We start from the raw sequence: 18,380 nt of genomic DNA, 5'->3' as shown, positions 1-18,380 counted from the left end.
CTGTTCAATTAATAACCCTTGTTAAGAATTTCATCATGAGGCTTTAGCTATTCATAACTAATGATTCCATAATGTTGAACTTTTCTAGACCATAAAACTGGAATCTGTACGTATTGCCAAAATAAAACAACCAAGATGTCATATTACCTCGAAGCCTAGTCACTGTTTATTTATATATGTATTTGCGTATTTCATTAATAAGAAAACAAATTAGAAAGGGCATCCAGCTTTACATCTTTTGTTTGCATGTGCCATCTCTCTAGATCCCATGGGACCTCTAACCGAATCTTCCGGCGGGTGAACCTTTCGAGGATTCCTAGCTCATACAACTGATTTTCAAATCCTGTGGCCTAATGGCATTGTAAAATACTTACCTGACATGCCAGAATCCTTGTAAGCACTGAAATTCTATACCAATAATAATGTTGATTCTGCCCATTATAAAATATTGCCAGAATTATCAATTCATGAGGCAGTCCTGTCCTCTTGTAGTTCCAGCCCCATCTTTCTATATTTACCCACAATTCCCTTTATCTTCTTTGCACACCAAGCAATATCAAATCTTCAAAAATGAAGAAAGTTCGCATTACTTGTCTCCTACTCTTGTTTGTTCTTGTAGCTTCTGCTACTGTAATGGCTGAGGCGCAGAAATGCAAACCAAGTGGCAGAGTGAAGGGAAAGAAGCCTCCGAATGAATGTAACCACAACAACGATTCTGATTGCTGCGAAGAAGGCAAGTTCTACACTACCTATACGTGTTCACCACCGGTGACTAAGAGTACAAAGGCGACTTTGACCATCAATAGCTTTCAGAAAGGTGGAGAAGGCGGTGGACCGTCAGAATGTGACCAAAAGTACCATGACGATGATACGCCTGTGGTGGCATTGTCGACTGGATGGTTCAATCACAAGAAGAGGTGCCATAATTACATAACCATTCATGGGAATGGAAAGAGTACTAAGGCTATGGTGGTGGATGAATGCGACTCTACCATGGGGTGCGATAATGAGCATGGTTATCAGCCACCATGTGCAAATAACATTGTCGATGCATCAAAAGCAGTTTGGAAAGCTTTAGGTGTTAAGGAAAGTGATGGCAGATGGGGTTGGATGGATATCACCTGGACAGATGCTTGATTTTCCAACATCAATAAGGCCTCATTTCAGAAATCTAGCAATAATGCATGTCGAACTCTTCAATACTTGTTAAGGAGTTCGTGCCAATAAGATTGTTTACATGCATTGTACCGACAGCAATGCATCAGAGCATGAGAGTACAATAAAAATGATTACTCAGTTTACTGAAATAAATCTTGAAGCGTATCTAGATTAAATCATAGCGTTACTTGTATTGGCCACTATATTAGTTGCACACACAAGTCAAATTATTGGATATACTTGGTGCAACGTCTGGAGAAGGTGTTGCATAGAACAGTATCCATAAACTGGCATCTCTATCACCAGCAGGCTCAGCACTAGTGCTTGCCATGATCAACGTCTGGAGAAGGTGTTGCATAGAACAGTATCCATAAACTGGCATCTCTAAAACAGCAGGCTCAGTACCAGTGCTTGCCATGATTACATGAAAATAGGTACCAAGAGTAACCAAGGCAAAACTCAAACTTCACAGCCAAACTAAAAAGAGGAAAAGGCAAAAAGTAAGTGCTTGATCTTCCAACCATATAACAAAGGAGGTGTTCAGAAACTGCATTTGGCAATATTTCATGGGCAATATTTCATGTCCCATACAATCATCACGTTCTGCACTACAAACTTCACAAGGCACACCAACATGCACAAGAAGAGATTAAGTCGCTAATCTTTGACACCCCCAAGAGCCCGATGAGGTTGTATCATCTCAGAAGCTAATTAGACTCCTAGAAGCTTCTTAATGTCATGCTGCAATATCATAATAATCTTGAAGAATTAACATGATAAGTCAACGAATTCGGACTAAATCCAGGCAGGTGCCAGTATAAACTCGTATAAACTCAAGAGATCTAAACATGCTCAAAAAGTGAGTTGCACATTTACCTCAAGGCTTAAAGGAGAAGTGGTTGGGTAGTATCGATCAACAACTTGCCCATCCTTATTGACTAGGAACTTAGCAAAGTTCCACTGAATATCATCACCAAAAATTCCCCATTTTCCTGACTTTAAGAACTTGTACAGTGAAGAAGAATTCTCACCATTTACTTCAATCTGATACACCAAAAAAGTGAATGACGAAGATTATCAGCATACAGAATAAAGTAATCATATAAAACTTCCAGATGCTAAATAAATGGCCAAAAATTCACATCAAACTATTCATTGATAATATCTTAAAGGATCACAATTATTAATCACATGAAATTGCCCTTTGACTTGCTTCAATCTAATACGAAAAGTGCGAGGAAGATCAAATTATTGTTCACAATAAAGTAATCAATGTAAAATGACCATTGATAATATCTCCAAGACTAACTATTTTAGTTTACACCACACAATGTTCATTAGTCATTTTCACTTCAAATTACTATGGGCAGAACTAGACAAGTGGTTAGAATATAATCTTGCATGCTTCAAGTGAAAATGATAACATCTACGGTACCAAACAAATTGGCAGTCACATAGAGAAACCCGGCATTCAGAAAATTTTCAGTATCTTAGCAAGATTTCCTATCAGAATTTATGCTTGTTTTAATCTTATATGGCTGAAATGAAAAAGCAAGAGAGTATGCAAATCTACTTGTGTCGACCAATCAATTGGAACCCCTACCACCTATCCTAGCTAAAGACAATCAAAGATTTAACTGCAAAAAGAAGGAAGAATGAAGTTACCTGCAGGGTAAAAGGTATTTCACCAAGTAACCAACCAAGAGAAAACTTAGAGGTTGGCTATTAATGCTTCATGAGTTTTCCAATCTTATTCAGTGGGTGTTAATCTCATTTATTAGTAATTAGAAATGCTAAGTGGTCAATCTGTAATGAAGTCTTAGCTAAACAAAAGTACAATAGAACAAACTAAGTTAATTTAAAAAGCCAAGGGAAGTAAGCCAATATTCAGATTTTTATGTGAATTTAAATATCAGACTATAACCTTGTCAAAGATAGGAAATTCTGATTTAAAGCGAGAGCAGACAAACTCTGTAATCTCATCATTACTTCCTGGTTCTTCATCACCAAATTGATTGCATGGAAATGCCAATATTTCAAGGCCTGTACAAGATAAATAAAGTTAAGAGCTAGATATCTTCTAGAGAAAGAAATAAAAAAAACATGCCATTTTGATTTTTTTTTTTAAGTGGAAAAAAAACCAAATATCTAGATACACTACTGAACAACCATCTCAGATATGCAAATTTTAAGGAACAAGGATGAATGAAATATTAATCAGACATAGAGCGACAAAGACAAGCATGCTGAACATGGTCGGAGATATGAAGATAGGAAGGCAATGAGATTCACAAGCAAGAAAATTATTACTTGACAATATGATCCAAAGCAATGGCTTTCAGGCATTTAGGCAACAAGCTTCTCAAGGTTGTTGAGATGAAAAGCATTGAATGTAGAATGCAAGTATAAATTGCTAACCTTTATCTTTATACTCGTCATATAACTGATTCAGCTCCGTGTAATTTGAGTTGGTCATTCCACTATAAAATCAAACAACAATGAGCAACATCAACAGATAAAACCTTCCCCCAAAACAAGAAGATGGCAGGTGGAAGAGAGAGAAAAAGAGCAAAGATTATGTAAATATCCAGGGAGGACTGAAGAAAAATACAAGATTATGAGAACTTTAACTGGAACCTTGAATAATTTATAAGGTCTAAAGATACAGTGCAGTAGCACACAAATACAAAGTTTAAACTCAATCACATAAAATAAAATGAGAAAAAGAAGATGAGAATACCATTTTGAAGCAACATTAACAATTAATAAGACTTTTCCTTTGAAAATGCTGAGATTTACATCATTTCCCTTAGCATCCTGTAATTGGAAACAAAAGATGCACGTTATTTGTTTTGTTCATTTTTTGGAGAAAGACAGTCATGCTCCTGCAAGTGCTAATATTGTCTCAAGAGGAAAGGGGATAATAAGGACCACAGTCACTAGGCCACTAGTCCAACTCAACCATTAGTTATAACACATGATTATTGAGTAATGCCTTCAGGCATTTGCAGGTCTTAGATGCACTCCAATACAAGAGCTATCTGAACGGAGCAGTAAATATATAAGAATCAATTATTCTAGTCTTTCTAGATCAACATACTTAAAGGGCTGACTCATCATAAACAGTTCCTTCGATAGCTAACAAAAAGAGATTTCAGATTTTGGCTATTGGGTTTTCCAGTAACATATTATAGCAGTAGAATTTATGATTGAATATGAAGGTATCGACTTCATCTATATCCCTTGTAAAGCTTAACAAATTTGGTTCTCTTCTTGCCTATTGTGTTCTGCCATAAATCCTTTATTCTAAATCAAAACAGAATATGAATTGTTTCACATTGATACAGCTACACTTGGTTAAATATGAACTAGCCGCAACCTAAACATGCCTAAATACTTGATAGTATTAGAATATAGCCACACCCTATAAGCAGTCAATCTTGGACAAGCTAAGCAAACCCATGTCAGTAAAAGAAACAAAATGCAGTTTTTGTTTCGTATATAGAAGCAATTGGCATAGAAGACCAGGCAAAACAATTAACTATGAATCAACTGATTAAAACTTAGGCCAAGGAGCTAACCTTGACAGCAAAGTCATGGACTGATTCTGGATATTTTGAGAATTGACTTGCCATGAAATGAGCAAGCAGAGAAGGCAAACACAAGTAAGACAACTAAACAAATAAACAGTTTCAAGAAAGGGAAAGTAGCAGGAAAAGAAAACAGAAACAAAAAAATATGACTTTTTTGAAGAAAGGGAAAGTAGCATGAACAAAAAAACAGAACCAAGAAGTATGCTTTAATTGTTTATTTGACTGTTTGGAACTCGCACGTATCCAGCTGTATAAAATTATACTTTTGGTGTCTCACACGTGCTTTAGAAGAAAAAGGTCCAGGAAATGGGAAGTAAGCTGCCACCGTATTCATCGCGAAGCCAATGAGTGTGCTTATAGGATAGCAAAATCTGCTATGACCCAAGATTCAGGTTTCAGATTCTTCCTGATGCCTCCTGAAGAACTTTTTCATTATTTGGTTCAAGATTTGTTGAGAGCGATTTGTGAATTTTTAGTTCTTATTGTTTTTGGGGCCTTCCCCCCCTTCCATTACCAACAAAAAACAAAAGAGTTGCAAGCCTTTTTGCCTGTAGTGTTGGCTGAAATTGAAGTCGTGATGGAATAGAATAATAGACAATGGAAGGACGAAAAAAGAAAATAAGGAAATTTTACTGGCCACCGAGAGACTTTAACAACTCGCATAAAAAGGTGAATTTTTATAAAATTCTCATTTCAATAAATAACGAATATTTTCAAAATCTATTCTCTCATAATTTAATAATAAAAATCTAAGTTTATACGAATTTATAATTTCACAGACAAAATCTATAAAAGCTCGTTTCAAACGAAAGCTTAAACTAAACCTAACTTTTCTTTAACACTTTATTTGTTTAGAAAACAAATTATTAACAAACAGGCAATTATTAACTAACTGGACTTTTGATTAATAATTAGTTCAACGGTTAAATGCCTCCTCATAGTGTAAGAGGTATGGATTTCAAAATTTTCAACCTTATTAAATCTGAGCAAAAAAAAAAAAGGAAATGCTGCTAGATCTTTTATATAGAAACATCAAGCATTTGGAATTCTACTAGAGTATTTAAACAATCAGAAAATAAGTCTGATCATGGAGTTGAAATACACATTTTCTATCAGGGAAACAGACTATAAAACTACATCCCTTCTTCACAGTGCTTATTCGTTGTGATATCTTCACTTATTCTCCACTATTTGATTAAGCCTGCCTTCCGCTACTCACGCAACCCCCAGCAGTTTCTTAACATCTTTCTGCAGAGGGTATCAGCATCAACCAGGATCAATATTAATTTTCCAGATATATCAAGTCTAAATAACATGATTAAATACAGAAATAAAACAACACAAATGGGCTTCACCTCGATGCTAAGAGGGGAAGTAGTTGGGGCATAACGATCGACAACATTGCCATCTTTATCAACCAGGAACTTGGAAAAGTTCCACTTAATGCCGTCCCCAAAAAGTCCACCTTTACTAGACTTCAAAAACTTGTAGATAGGAGCAGCATTGTTTCCATTCACATCAACCTATCAACATGATCAGCCAGATAATTATATGGCATATGGACGTGGTTTATCTTTATGTAATAAACTCAAGATGTTTAAAAAACTAAATGAAGCTATCCTTTCAGTTTGTGATATAAAAAGTATGCGCAAGGAAGCATAAGTGAATTTGTAATTATTCTTCAATATGTTATATAATTATGATTTGTTAGCAGGGAAAATTCTTGGCTAGAACAGGTGTGTCTATGGAGCCATACTCTCATCTGATGAATGATGAAATCCCACAATACAAATGGGATGTGTTTAGATTAGTGTAGAGTCCATCATGAACCCAGACAACCCAAGAAATTCCCGTGTGAGCAAGTCAAACTTCAGCTCCTACCTTATCAAAAATTGGATACTCAGCCTTAAAACGAGTACAAGCAAACTCCATGATCTGTTCATTGGTGCCTGGCTCCTGAGATCCAAATTGGTTGCATGGAAAAGCCAGAATCTCCAAGCCTGCATCAGTATAAAAGCAAGTGCTAAGATAAAAGTTTCCAATTCCATAATAGCAGAATTATCATTTTTGGAAATCATGGCCACGGTCAAGCAATTTCATATCCCTATTGAACTTCAATGATGAAATATATTCCTCCAAAAGAAAGTATAGGAGCATTCAACACAGTAGTCCAGCTACTGCAGAATATAGGTGTATACATTTTCCTAGGATATAAGTTGGAGCATGATTATGCAAGCCTATAAACTAAGAGTATCAGAGCAGTATAAAAATGCAAACCTTGATCCTTGTATTTCTGGTATAACTGAGTCAGCTCAGTGTAGTTTGAATTAGTCAAGCCACTGTATCAACAAACAAGATAAGCAATCAGTATTAATGGTGTCAGAGATAAGTTGCGGAAAAGGATCCTTCAGCCTGTCGGCCACCACAAGGGGGTTTTTCCACTGCCCTTATTTCTCAAGCGATGATGTAATTGTTAGGCACTGTAATTATTGGTGTAGGAGTTTCATTAAAAATAGTGGAGTCATGAAAAATATCTAATCTTCAAAGGAGGAGGAGAAGAGGAGGCAGAAGCCCCTCAACGTCTTCCCCTCAGGCACAATAGGAAAAGGAAAAGGAAAAAAAAAATGTATACCATTGCGAAGCCACATTAACTATCAAGAGAGCCTTCCCCTTGTAAATGCTGAGATCAACATCATTTCCCCTAGCGTCCTACATAGGGAAAAAAAGAAGCATGAAGAAACAGCATATACAAGTAAAGAATGATTAGCTCAACACAGAACACTAGAGAAAAGAAAAAATAGGAACTCGGTATATCTACATATAAAGTAATCACAAAAGAATAGCGAAAATTGATCTCTCGATAGAAACCTATGTTTCCTCTGGTTAACAGGAAACTACAAATATAACATACGCTTGATGTATTCAACTTTGGAAGCAAATCGAAAAATTCAAAAAATCAAAGGTGCGGACATCGAATTTCCTCCTGCAAATTAAACATTAGAAAGGTGCCACTTTACTTTGTTAAAGCACCCTTTTTTTTTAACTCAATCCTCCATTATTTTATAACTATAGATTGAACTACTGTTGTTGACACCTCATTAACCCTAAAAATAAATAACTTTTCTTTGTCCAATTAAGCCATAATCCACAAGAAAAACTAAAGCAAGCAAAACCCATTTCCCAAAAAGGGAAGGGAAAAAAAAAGAAAAAAAGCAAAACCATGATGGGCAAGCCTCCATTCCTAAAAATGAATATTCCATAACAAAACTGAAACTAAGAAAGAAAGAAAAAGAAGAAAACAACAGAAGAACAAATGAACTACCTTAACAGTGAAGTCATGGACTGATTTAGGTTCAGATGGTGCAGCCATCGTATGATCAAGTCTTAAAGAAGAAAACACAGACCTTGAATTCCCTGTTCTATTAATGGAGCGAGAAACCAAAGGAACAGTTGAATTATGAAAAGATTGCAGAAGGGTTTGCTTTGAATTGAAAGATGATTGCTTTGAAACAAGAAACGAAGCTAAGCCAACACTTCTTAGAGAGAGAAATCTAGTTGAAGAACTACAAAGCATTGATCTTTTTAAGCACTAAAATGGCCCCAATAAGGACAACGACTCTTGGATCCTCCAGATTTTATATCCGGTTTTGTGTTGATCATAAAAAGAACACGCGGTGGATGAACAGGAGTACACGTGGGTGAGAATTGAGCAGGTGTCAGAGCTGATATCTGAGGGTGATTCGACGGTGAGGATTAAGTGATGCAATTTGCATCGCTAGCATAGAGATGACTATGACATGAGGATAAATGTGAACGGTGAAGGTGAAATTCTAGTACCAAATTTCACATTGAATTGGATGCATGAAAAAGAAATACTCAACATTTACTTCATTTTGTTCACACATACAAGGTCAAAAGTCGACACTTCATTTAGTTTCTAAAATCTTTATCTTGAAGCAGATTTGATAGTTTCCAGTAATTTTTTTAATCAAAATAGAGAAAATAAATTATGAGAAAAGACTTGCTTAATATCCTCAACTCTATGCACAACAGGAAGTGCCATTCACGTCTTTGCAAATCTTCCGTTTCCTTTTTGGCACAGATAATCCTAACCCACTTGATAAAGTTGGCGAAGTTGATGAATGTGAATACAAATTTATTTGGGATGGAATTGAAATGACATTCTTTTCATGGTTTTTTCTTTCTAAATTCATATTCGAATAAGATTTTTGTCCATATTTTATGAGATTTATCTGTATTTATAACTTAATAAATGAGAGAAAGCGTATATATTATCCACTTCAAATAAAGAAAACAATTTCACGATTGTCTGCCCTTTCTCTCATCCACGATGCAAAGGGAAGATCAGAAATTTTGTCAAGGCCATGGTTTAATCCGATTCTAGATCAGTTCTAGCCTACATCCTCAATAAAATTGAGGTGCTTTGGAAATTCAGTTTTTGTTCATGACATTATGGCATCATACACTAGTACTTGTTGTATTTTCCGTTCTGTTAGAAGGAAGGCCAATTACATGACAAATTGGTTAATTACAGGGTTGTAATTAAATAGTATTTTTACTCTGATTGAATTTAATTATAGAAACTAGAGGCTGTGTTTTACTTAATTCGATAAATTTTATGAATTTTAAAATTAAATATAAATAATATTAATATAGAGTGGAATATGAATATATTTTTAAAATTCGATTTGATTTTTCTTGAGCCGAAAGCTAACGAGCTGAAAGTTGACTAGACAAACTGCTAAGATATCCGACTTCATAAAACTCAGTCGATTTTGAACCAATCTGCTTGCAAGTTGGCGCCACTCATTTACACCTCTAATTAACTAAAGCTGTTAGGATGTGTTTTTATTATCCTCGCAGTTGGATCTCTTCTCCTCCCAGTTCTCTTGCTATCCTGTTATCTTTTTGATTGCTGCTCTCCTAGTTCTCTTGCTATCCTGCTATGCGTATCGATTTAAAAATTTGATAAAAAACCTGCTGTAGAACATTATAAGATTATTTGAACTGAATAAAATAAAACAATGTAAGATTGTTCTCCACTTTGAAAGGTATACACAGAAAAAGGCAAAATAAAAGAATCTCGACTCCAAATATACAATTCATTGCAATCTGTTGACTCTCTCAAGCAGATTGTTCACTGTAATAGAAAATGCATCCTGAAATTTGTCAAGCTGAGAACTTGAGTCCCCATATACTAGCCCAGGCAATAGTTCGTATACTATATACCTCCTCATATCCTCTCTTTCCTTTATACTAACATTCATTAGTCTCTCCACTGCATTCACCTTCATTTGTCTCACTTCTTCTTGGTCTATAAACACCGAGTATTTACTATGATCCTCAGGTAAATGCCATGGATACTGGTAGTAAGCTGTGAAAGGATTAAAAAGTACTGGTATGCAACCGGAAATAAGCGAATCGAACACTGACTTTCTTGTTGGACTGTCACCAGGAGGCTGTAAGCAGAACTCGGATTCTGCAAAGAGCTCTATAATTGTTTCAGGTCGGTCACATCCACCTGACTTGCAATTCAAGAATTTGCACTTATCTCCAGCTGAAGTGCATTGATTGATCAATATTGACCTTATGCTCTCAGGTTGATCAGGCCTTGCTGCCCCAGCAAAAGTCAATAGGTTCTTTCGAGTTGTTCGAATAATCTTTAGCTGCCAGGCAACAATATCATCATCTGAATGTGGGTGAAAAAATGTAGGATGTGGAATTCCAATGTCGTTGACGTCCCATGGTTGTCGTTCTATCAAGAGTTTTACTGGGTTCTGCATTTGCTGCAGCTGTAAGAATCTAGTCCCCCAGGAAGAATCAATTTTTCTCCGGAAGTCCCATGATATTTTACCAAGAACAAAGACATGATCTTTACCAGAATTCTGAAGCCAGGTCTTTCTTGATTCAAGCCACTTGAGGAGCTCTAATGCCAAAGTGTCTTTAACATCATTAGAGACATTCTTGAAATGCCATCTTAAGATATCTAATCCACCATAGTAAGGAACATAAAAGAGCTTGGCTTCATTTTCATTGTAAACCCGGCAAGGATGCTTTAAAATTCTTGAATGAAATATAGGCTCTAGTGAGTACTGATGAGTTAGATACCAGCCTTTGCCCAATTTTTCAATAGGCTTGCCAAAAGCTTCATTATCAAAATATTTGCAGAAATCGGTCCACGGAATCATCTCTCGACATTGACCTAACAAGTCTTTGTTGAACTTCGATGGAAGGTCATAGACATATATTCCCCTTCCATCACAGGCTGCAGGATTCGTATTCGACATCCATGATCGATGTAATTGCAGTTCCTCCTTGACAACCTTCTTGGCATTTTCAAGCTCCTCATCTCTGTTATTGTTGATTCTTTCTGTCACAGTCAGATTTGGCTCCTCCTTAACATCATTGACAATCTCGTTTACGTTCTTGTTGGTGGTAACAGAACTGACTAGGGTGTTTTCGTTGCTGACGCTGCCATTGGTGCTTGAATTGTCATCCAAAATGCCATTGAGGCTAGAACTAATGGAACTATTGTTGACACTAGGAATTGGGATTTCAAAGTTAGGCTGAGAACCTGCAGACAGGCAATAGAGATTATTGAGTTTCCGCGAAGAAATGCAAACATGGACAATGTTGCCAGAGATGATGGTTGTGGAGGAGGACCATAGGAAGATAAGGATCAAAAGAACAGCTACAGCTGGGATTCGATATAGAAGTTTAAACCAAATTGTAAAACAGGAACAAAGTTCTTGCCTTTCTGCTTTCTTAGATGCTCTAGATTTCTTTCTAGACATAGAAATGGCCATGTTCTGAAAGCGGGTTGTTTGTCCATAGGACCATAACTTTGGTTCTGGTTTTCTAGTTGGGGAGGGGGTGCATCTTTCGTACCAAAAATGCACTTCTTGGACTTGGCTGCACGTATTATGGTTATTGCCCAATTTGTATGCACGTCCGTCTGTCTCTTTAAAATTCGAGTTCTTTATAATTTAGAGTTGAGAAGTAATGTTCGTGAGATTCCTTGATGCTGACATGGGTACCTCTTTCTCAATCCTTATTTGCTGGCTAATCAACAAGTACCTGTCGGATTATGCATTAATCATTCCATTTCCTCCCAACCCTTTAATCAGTGACAAGCTATAGATTAATTAACTTCAAAGTGCTTGTTCAATTAAATAAAGGCTCCAAATTAAAGTGGTAATTAGCTAAAATAAAAGTAAAGGAAAATTGGGTGAGCTCTTCAAGAGAAGAAATTGGAATACAATAGTGTCTTTTACCCTTATATTCTATATAAGAATAATAATTACAATATCACCTCTCTATAATAACTTTTATATAGTTATAAAAAATTTAAGTTAATTAGATATAAAAAAAAAAATTATGTTGTGACAATCATGATTTTTTAGGTCCCGTCACATAATAATAATTGATATATATGTTTTAAAAAATATATAACTATAATAAATTAAAAGTTTAAAATAATTTATGTTTTAGAGTTATTACCACATCTTTGAACATGTGCGGATGTAATAATTTCTAGCATGAACACCTTGTTATCGAAGTTAGAATATTTTTAATTATATTTATCTCTTTAATCAATATATATTTTGAAAAATTATGTTTATAATTTTCTTAATGTATCTATTAAATCTTGGCATACTTTATTATTTAACGATAATTAAATCGAAATAAAAAATTTATAACTGGATCTTTATTGAGTTATAATTTACTCATAAGTACTAAAATTAATTTGGTCCAATAACAGAATTATAGAAAAGTTTCATCGTATAAGTCTGACCACATAAATTAATAGGTTGAATTTGCAAGAATGCGAATCATAACCAACTGTAAATTTGACCTGTTCCTGAACAAAGCATTTTATAAAACATAATCATATTATTCTATTTCCGTGTGGCCACATATGCCAGAAGCAAATTATTCATCGTCGATCTTAGCAATTACAACTGTGATGGCCAATACATAGTAAAGAAGAAGCACAGGGAACTAACAGTAAATAAAATGCAGGTAAAGGCGCAAAACACTTACAAAATTTTAATATACCGGTCTAAAGCACCCAATATCCAATTTACAGCATACTATCTGTCCTAGCAGGCAGCCGTCGGAAGAAGTTGATGGGCACTGATGGAGTCCTGTAGCGAAATCTTGGATGCCTCATGGCATAGAAGCCTGACAAAGCTGCTATCACCTGAAATGGTGTCACAAACAAAACCAGTGCAGCTACAAGGCAAAATAAAATGAATATCGCAGTAGCACGTGGGTCTCGCCAGCTCAACAGTGACTGAAACCGCTCTCCTTGGGTTGCTATATCGCCAACAACAGTCTGAATCCTACCGGCCACACTCCGTAGCCTATCATACCTCATTCGAACTAGTTCCGGGCTCCTGCTTGTTGGGAATGTGTCAAATTCCTCATCTAGCTCATCTGGATGCACCGTCTCAGCTTGTGAGATCTTTGTGTTCATATGGGGTGGGTACCTTGGACGATACCGATAATTCCATACCCCTATCAGAAACATGTATAGGAAAACTGTGGGCAGAATGAGTTCAGGGAAACAAGCAAGCATAAGATAGAGCACATGAACAAGCACTGTAGTGATAGGATTCCTCCACATGCAAATATCTCCAAACCATTTGCCGGCAGCAAATAATCCTGAGAACACGGTCATTAGCCTGAAGAAATTTGCCTTGCTTCGTCGCATGCTCCAAAGGTGAGAGTCCACATCTGACATGTATTCTACTACCTCCTTTCGCAATGGAGGTTCCGCCCGTCCTAATCTTAATGCCACTATGTTGACAGACTGGTGACGAAGCATGTCTAGCTGCATCACCGTAAAGGGCCTTACATAGTGCATTTTAGGTAGCAGAGGTTTTGAATATTGATAAAGCATGTTGACAAAAGATGTGCATGTAAATCTTATTGCCAAATGCAATTCCCCCATCTTCTTGACTCCAGTAGGATGAAGAACCAGCAGGGGATAAGAGTGCGTATAAACACGGCTAGTTTCAAGAGTAGAGATCCGAATCCGAACCTTCCCAATCTTCTGGTCCTTACCATTTGAACCTTTTTCCCCAAGCTGGTTATTGTCAAATACACCGACAGTCAAAACTGTAGCTGGATCAAAGACCTCCCAGGTATACTGCTCATTGTATTTGGGATGCAGGTTGTCAATTAAAGTGCGTGTTCGAACCCATTTGTGCCCATATTTTGCCACACAGTATGTATCTGATGTGCCCCTCCCATCTCGTGTTTTCATAGGATGTAGTCCTACAGCATTTAAGATGCCGAGTTCCAATAACCCAATTGGTGGCCTCCAGAGCTGTTTTGCTGTGGGTCGGAGATCACTGCTGTAATGAGTTGACTCATCAAGAACATGGTACCCACCATCTAGACAGACTCGAAGATGAATGCGGCTTGAAAATTTCTCCTTCTTCAACTGATCTACATCCACAGCAACAGGCTTTTCAAGGTTAAACCAACGGGAATGAATTATCCGATCATCAGCACGCTTCTCCACAGAGCTCAGTGGTATAATGACCCTCCCAATTATCTCATCTTTGCCAGGACCTACGCGATCCTCAACCGAAAGAACCAGATGGTCTTCAAAAGTTTCAGATGCAACAAATAAAAGATCCTCATTCCAGAATGCACTTAAACTTCGAGCCTGACATGTCTTGGTCTTCAACACCTGATTCCCAATCTGCACCTTAACATACACATCCGGAAAACGGTTCTTCTCCGCTGGGATCAAGTCTTGTGCCTCAACAACATTAACGCGTACATACCACAACCGTGGTGCATGATAGACCTTTGAACGTATCATTGTAGAGGCAGCAGGCACACTATCTAGGGGCATAGCTGCATCAGAATGCCATGCATCAGAAAAAGCCTCATCTGCTTGGGTGCCAATCCAGACAGCAAGCATCAGCTCTCCCTTGATCTTTTCTCCCTTCTTATCCTCAAGCCGGTACCACTCAGGAGCCAAAGGACTATCAGGCGGGACTCGCAATGGAATCTCATTGATGTCAAACCTTACAATGCCTACAAAATCATCTTTAACAAGATCCTTATCCTTAATTACAACTTCTAATATAGAAGCTTGCATGCGTTCTCTTGAAAAGGCAAACACTTGGTTCCACTCAGGATTTTGCTTTTTCTCAAAGTGCTTTGTTATTCCCTTGTAGTTTCCAATTTTCACCTCGACGAATGGATCAATACTTCCTGTAACATCCATGGCAGGAAGGTCACGAGCCTTAACTACTCGTACATACAGAAAAAACATCCGTTCGACAAGATCATAAGTACTTGCAGTCTTGTCACCATGAATCACACGGCCATGGACAACTCTTCCCCCACCAAGGAGAGGACTTGTCTCTTTAAGTGCATAGTCAACAGGTTGTGATGCTGATGCAGAGTACATGCGAACCAACTTCGGAGGTGGTGCTTCAGCTTTCATCTCATCAGCCACATACTTTGGCACATGATGGGTGACTGCTGGAGCTGAAGAATGATGCTGGTGCTGCTGTTGCTGGTGATTTGTGTTGGGGAGATGATGAAAGGTATGTCTCTGGACTCTATCCTGAGGTACAGAAACTGATACAGGGGGAACTAGGTGATCCTGACCATGATTCAAACCTGACTCCTTAGCTGGCAAGGACTCAACTGCAGGAAGTGGGGTAGAAGACTTTATGGATGGGTCATCAGTGACATATACTTTTAGGCCAAGTTCTCCGCGTACACGTGAGAAAATGCCACGCTTTTCCAGGGGATAGTGCAAGACAACGGCATCAGAATGGGGTACAAATGAATTCCCAGTGAGGGAAACCTTCCCAAGGAAGGTTCTGGAGCTTGTAGCTCTGACATTATTGTAGACATAGACATCAAGTGTAAGATAGTGGAGGTTGGTAGGGTCAGAAATGTTGAAGTAGAAACTCTCATTCCAAACTGGATTGAGGTCTTTCTCTTTGATGGTGGTACGGAACCTCTGACCATCAAAATAGAGCTCCACAAAAGCACTGGATGAACCCTGCCCATCTTTTGGCAAGAGATTGTGAGCACTAACCACGTCTACCCCTAGCTTAAGGTTGATCATGCTTATACAGAGAAAAGTGGACTTCTTTTACAAAATGTAAACGGCCAGCACGGCAATATAGTTACAGTACCTGCATTGCAGAGAACAGCTATTGTTATTATGTCAGCAACCTATAATGCAGTGGACTCAAATGCAGAAAGCATTGTATAGAAATGCACAAAATGAAAGAAGATACTAAATGAATTAGAGTATCTCAACTCTCTAATCTAACAAGAAATTTAGAAAATGTAATCAAAGAAAAGTGACTAGTATCCTTATAGGTGATGGGTTTTCAACATTGACAGATAACAGCAAAAAGAAGAAATATATCTTTGTGCAGTCAGGAAATGGTGAATATCTCAGAGTTTGAAATGGTTGCAGAAGTGCAATATTTGCATGCACCTATGGTGATTACATGCTGAATCAGAATTGTCAAATATCTCAGTTATGCAATTATACACTTTAGCTTTAAACCAAGAAGCAATAAGGAATTGACAGACAATAAAGAAAATATCAAAAAGGACCACAAGAAAAAAAAAAAAACAGTTTCTTCCTTCGAATGGACCGATAATTTGTGAAACTTTAGATAGATGAGAGCATGCAATTCTGACCAACGGCTGCATATGTTGGTTGTCATATAGAGATGATACTAAGCAAACAGCTGCATTCGCAGTACTTCTGATAATTATAGAGACGAGAGGACCGAGCTAAATGCAGCCATTCACAAAACCAGTACTGAAACCAACAAGGTAAATAAGAAAACACTTCTAACATGTAAACCAATTTACAAGCATAATGACCAAATTTGTTTGATTTCTTCTGTCAATGTAATGACAAGATACCGAACATTTAAAACAAAAATTATGAACTGTACCGAAGAGTAGTAGCTGGCAGAATTTGCTCTGCTTTTAATTTTCAGATACCTTTTTTTCCTACTTTAAGCTATTTTTCAACGATAGAATGAGGCTTTCCTCTCATCAGATGGGTGGTTATCTCACATATTAAGTCTACTTTTGGATAAACTAGAGTACATTTAGCTATGATATAACCAAATTAAAAAAACAGAGAAAAGAGTCATCTTATTTAAAACTAAAAGTAAACAAATTATATATTTTTTATTAAGCACATTAAAAAGTTGCGTAGTATCAATACTGCTTGATGACTTAAAATGGTGAAAGTGAGGTGTCAGATAAAGGAATTGAGATTTGAGAAAGGGTACAGGTTTACACTTTTCAACAGATCATGCAGCTGATAAGATCTAAGCATATATATTATATAAAAATACGTAAGATCCTAAAAGCACGCTTAGGACACATGAGCTTTTTCTTTAAACAGAAGATGACTCCAATTTCCACAAAATTACAAAAGGAGTAGCAGTCAGTTATACTTTTTTTACTGATCCGTTCCCTTTGGACTTGAGCCAAAAAGAAAAAATCAAGATACTTTTTCTAAATGCATGGAAAACGAGGAGAAAATAGACTATCTGCCTCAGATTTTAACGCTATATTTTCCTCAATTTTCTCAGCAACCAAACAGAGACTGAAACATTATATACTGAAATGAAAAGCAAAAAAAAAAAATCAAGATTGTTACAAAAAAATGTTACCAAAGTTTAGTTGCCCAGAGATAATCTATATTTTACCTAAACATTTCAATAAATTACTAAGAAACTATATGCACTCAACAAACCATAAACGAACTCACATTTCACATATCGTAAAATCTACAGTTTCCGGTAGAAAACAAAAGCGAAAAATCGGCATTCTCGGTCAAACTATTTTTTTTAAAAAATAACAAGGAAAAGAAATTATTGGAAAAGAAAAAGCGAAAGAAGAGAAGGTTACCTTCGTTATTTAACGACAAATCTTGAATCCTATGGCCATTTTTGAAGAAATGAAATGCTGACTGCTGAGCTCTAATCCAAAATAAAATACAATTCAAAGATCATAAATTTTAAAGTCTGTCTATTAGAAGGGAAGGAAGAAGAGAGAGAGCATGTGTAAGTTATGGCAGGCACGAGTTACGATGAGGGAGCAAGAGAAAACAATACTAATATGATTACGAAGGAGGAAGAACTGAAGCGGTATTAATGCAATGCAGTTGGACTTGGACTTGGAATCGTGCAATATAAAGAGATGATGGGTCTTTCTATTTTATATATTATACACCGCAAATTCACAATGCTTTTGCTTTGCAATTGGTGCTGCTGCTGTCTCCGATGCGGACTGCAACACCAGCTTCCCATTTCTTAAATTTTCCCGGTTTTTTTATTCTTTTATATAAAACAGAATGCAGGAAGTACTACTGTGAGGACGACTTCATTTTTTGTTACTGTGAGCTCTTCTTTGTTCGTCTAATTAATACAATTTTTAGATCTTTCTTTTCTTCTTTCAGGTGGTCCTTACTACTGCAAAGACTTCTAGTTGTGCGTGCCAGATAAAATTTGCTTCCACCAGCAACACAAATGGGAAATTCGTTCTTATACTCGATATCGGTAGGGTTTGATTCTCGATTTTTAGTGT

The 18,380-nt window shown here is 36.8% G+C and overlaps 5 protein-coding genes across 5 annotated transcripts; 1 reads left to right on the top strand and 4 right to left on the bottom strand.

The window, feature by feature from the left end:
* The first annotated feature begins 436 nt into the window (after positions 1-436).
* LOC8266465 (kiwellin-1) lies at positions 437-1,311 on the top strand. The gene has a single exon (XM_002509747.4). It carries the CDS (start codon positions 571-573, stop codon positions 1,135-1,137), a length of 567 nt encoding a protein of 188 aa, XP_002509793.1. The 5' UTR covers positions 437-570; the 3' UTR covers positions 1,138-1,311.
* LOC8266463 (probable glutathione peroxidase 8) lies at positions 1,276-5,595 on the bottom strand. The gene is made up of 6 exons (XM_002509745.4): positions 4,740-5,595; positions 3,899-3,975; positions 3,577-3,638; positions 3,083-3,201; positions 2,035-2,202; positions 1,276-1,899 (listed from the first exon to the last, which is right to left on the bottom strand). Exons 1-6 carry the CDS (start codon positions 4,791-4,793, stop codon positions 1,870-1,872), a joined length of 510 nt encoding a protein of 169 aa, XP_002509791.1. The 5' UTR covers positions 4,794-5,595; the 3' UTR covers positions 1,276-1,869.
* Positions 5,596-5,746: 151 nt separating this feature from the next.
* On the bottom strand, positions 5,747-8,375 carry LOC8266462 (probable phospholipid hydroperoxide glutathione peroxidase). The gene is made up of 6 exons (XM_002509744.4): positions 8,074-8,375; positions 7,384-7,460; positions 7,029-7,090; positions 6,633-6,751; positions 6,107-6,274; positions 5,747-5,999 (listed from the first exon to the last, which is right to left on the bottom strand). The coding sequence occupies exons 1-6, from the start codon at positions 8,323-8,325 to the stop codon at positions 5,967-5,969; spliced, it is 711 nt and encodes a 236-aa protein (XP_002509790.2). The 5' UTR covers positions 8,326-8,375; the 3' UTR covers positions 5,747-5,966.
* A 1,472-nt stretch (positions 8,376-9,847) lies between these two features.
* LOC8266461 (xyloglucan-specific galacturonosyltransferase 1) lies at positions 9,848-11,578 on the bottom strand. Its single transcript, XM_002509743.2, has one exon. It carries the CDS (start codon positions 11,576-11,578, stop codon positions 9,875-9,877), a length of 1,704 nt encoding a protein of 567 aa, XP_002509789.1. The 3' UTR covers positions 9,848-9,874.
* A 1,067-nt stretch (positions 11,579-12,645) lies between these two features.
* On the bottom strand, positions 12,646-18,128 carry LOC8266460 (FT-interacting protein 3). Its single transcript, XM_025156755.2, has 2 exons — positions 17,703-18,128; positions 12,646-15,949 (listed from the first exon to the last, which is right to left on the bottom strand). The coding sequence occupies exon 2, from the start codon at positions 15,877-15,879 to the stop codon at positions 12,856-12,858; it is 3,024 nt and encodes a 1,007-aa protein (XP_025012523.2). The 5' UTR covers positions 15,880-15,949; positions 17,703-18,128; the 3' UTR covers positions 12,646-12,855.
* Positions 18,129-18,380: the final 252 nt, after the last annotated feature.

The sequence above is a fragment of the Ricinus communis genome, chromosome 5, assembly GCF_019578655.1.
Source record: "Ricinus communis isolate WT05 ecotype wild-type chromosome 5, ASM1957865v1, whole genome shotgun sequence".
Taxonomy (NCBI): domain Eukaryota; kingdom Viridiplantae; phylum Streptophyta; class Magnoliopsida; order Malpighiales; family Euphorbiaceae; genus Ricinus; species Ricinus communis.
This window is presented reverse-complemented; position numbering and strand designations above follow the sequence as displayed.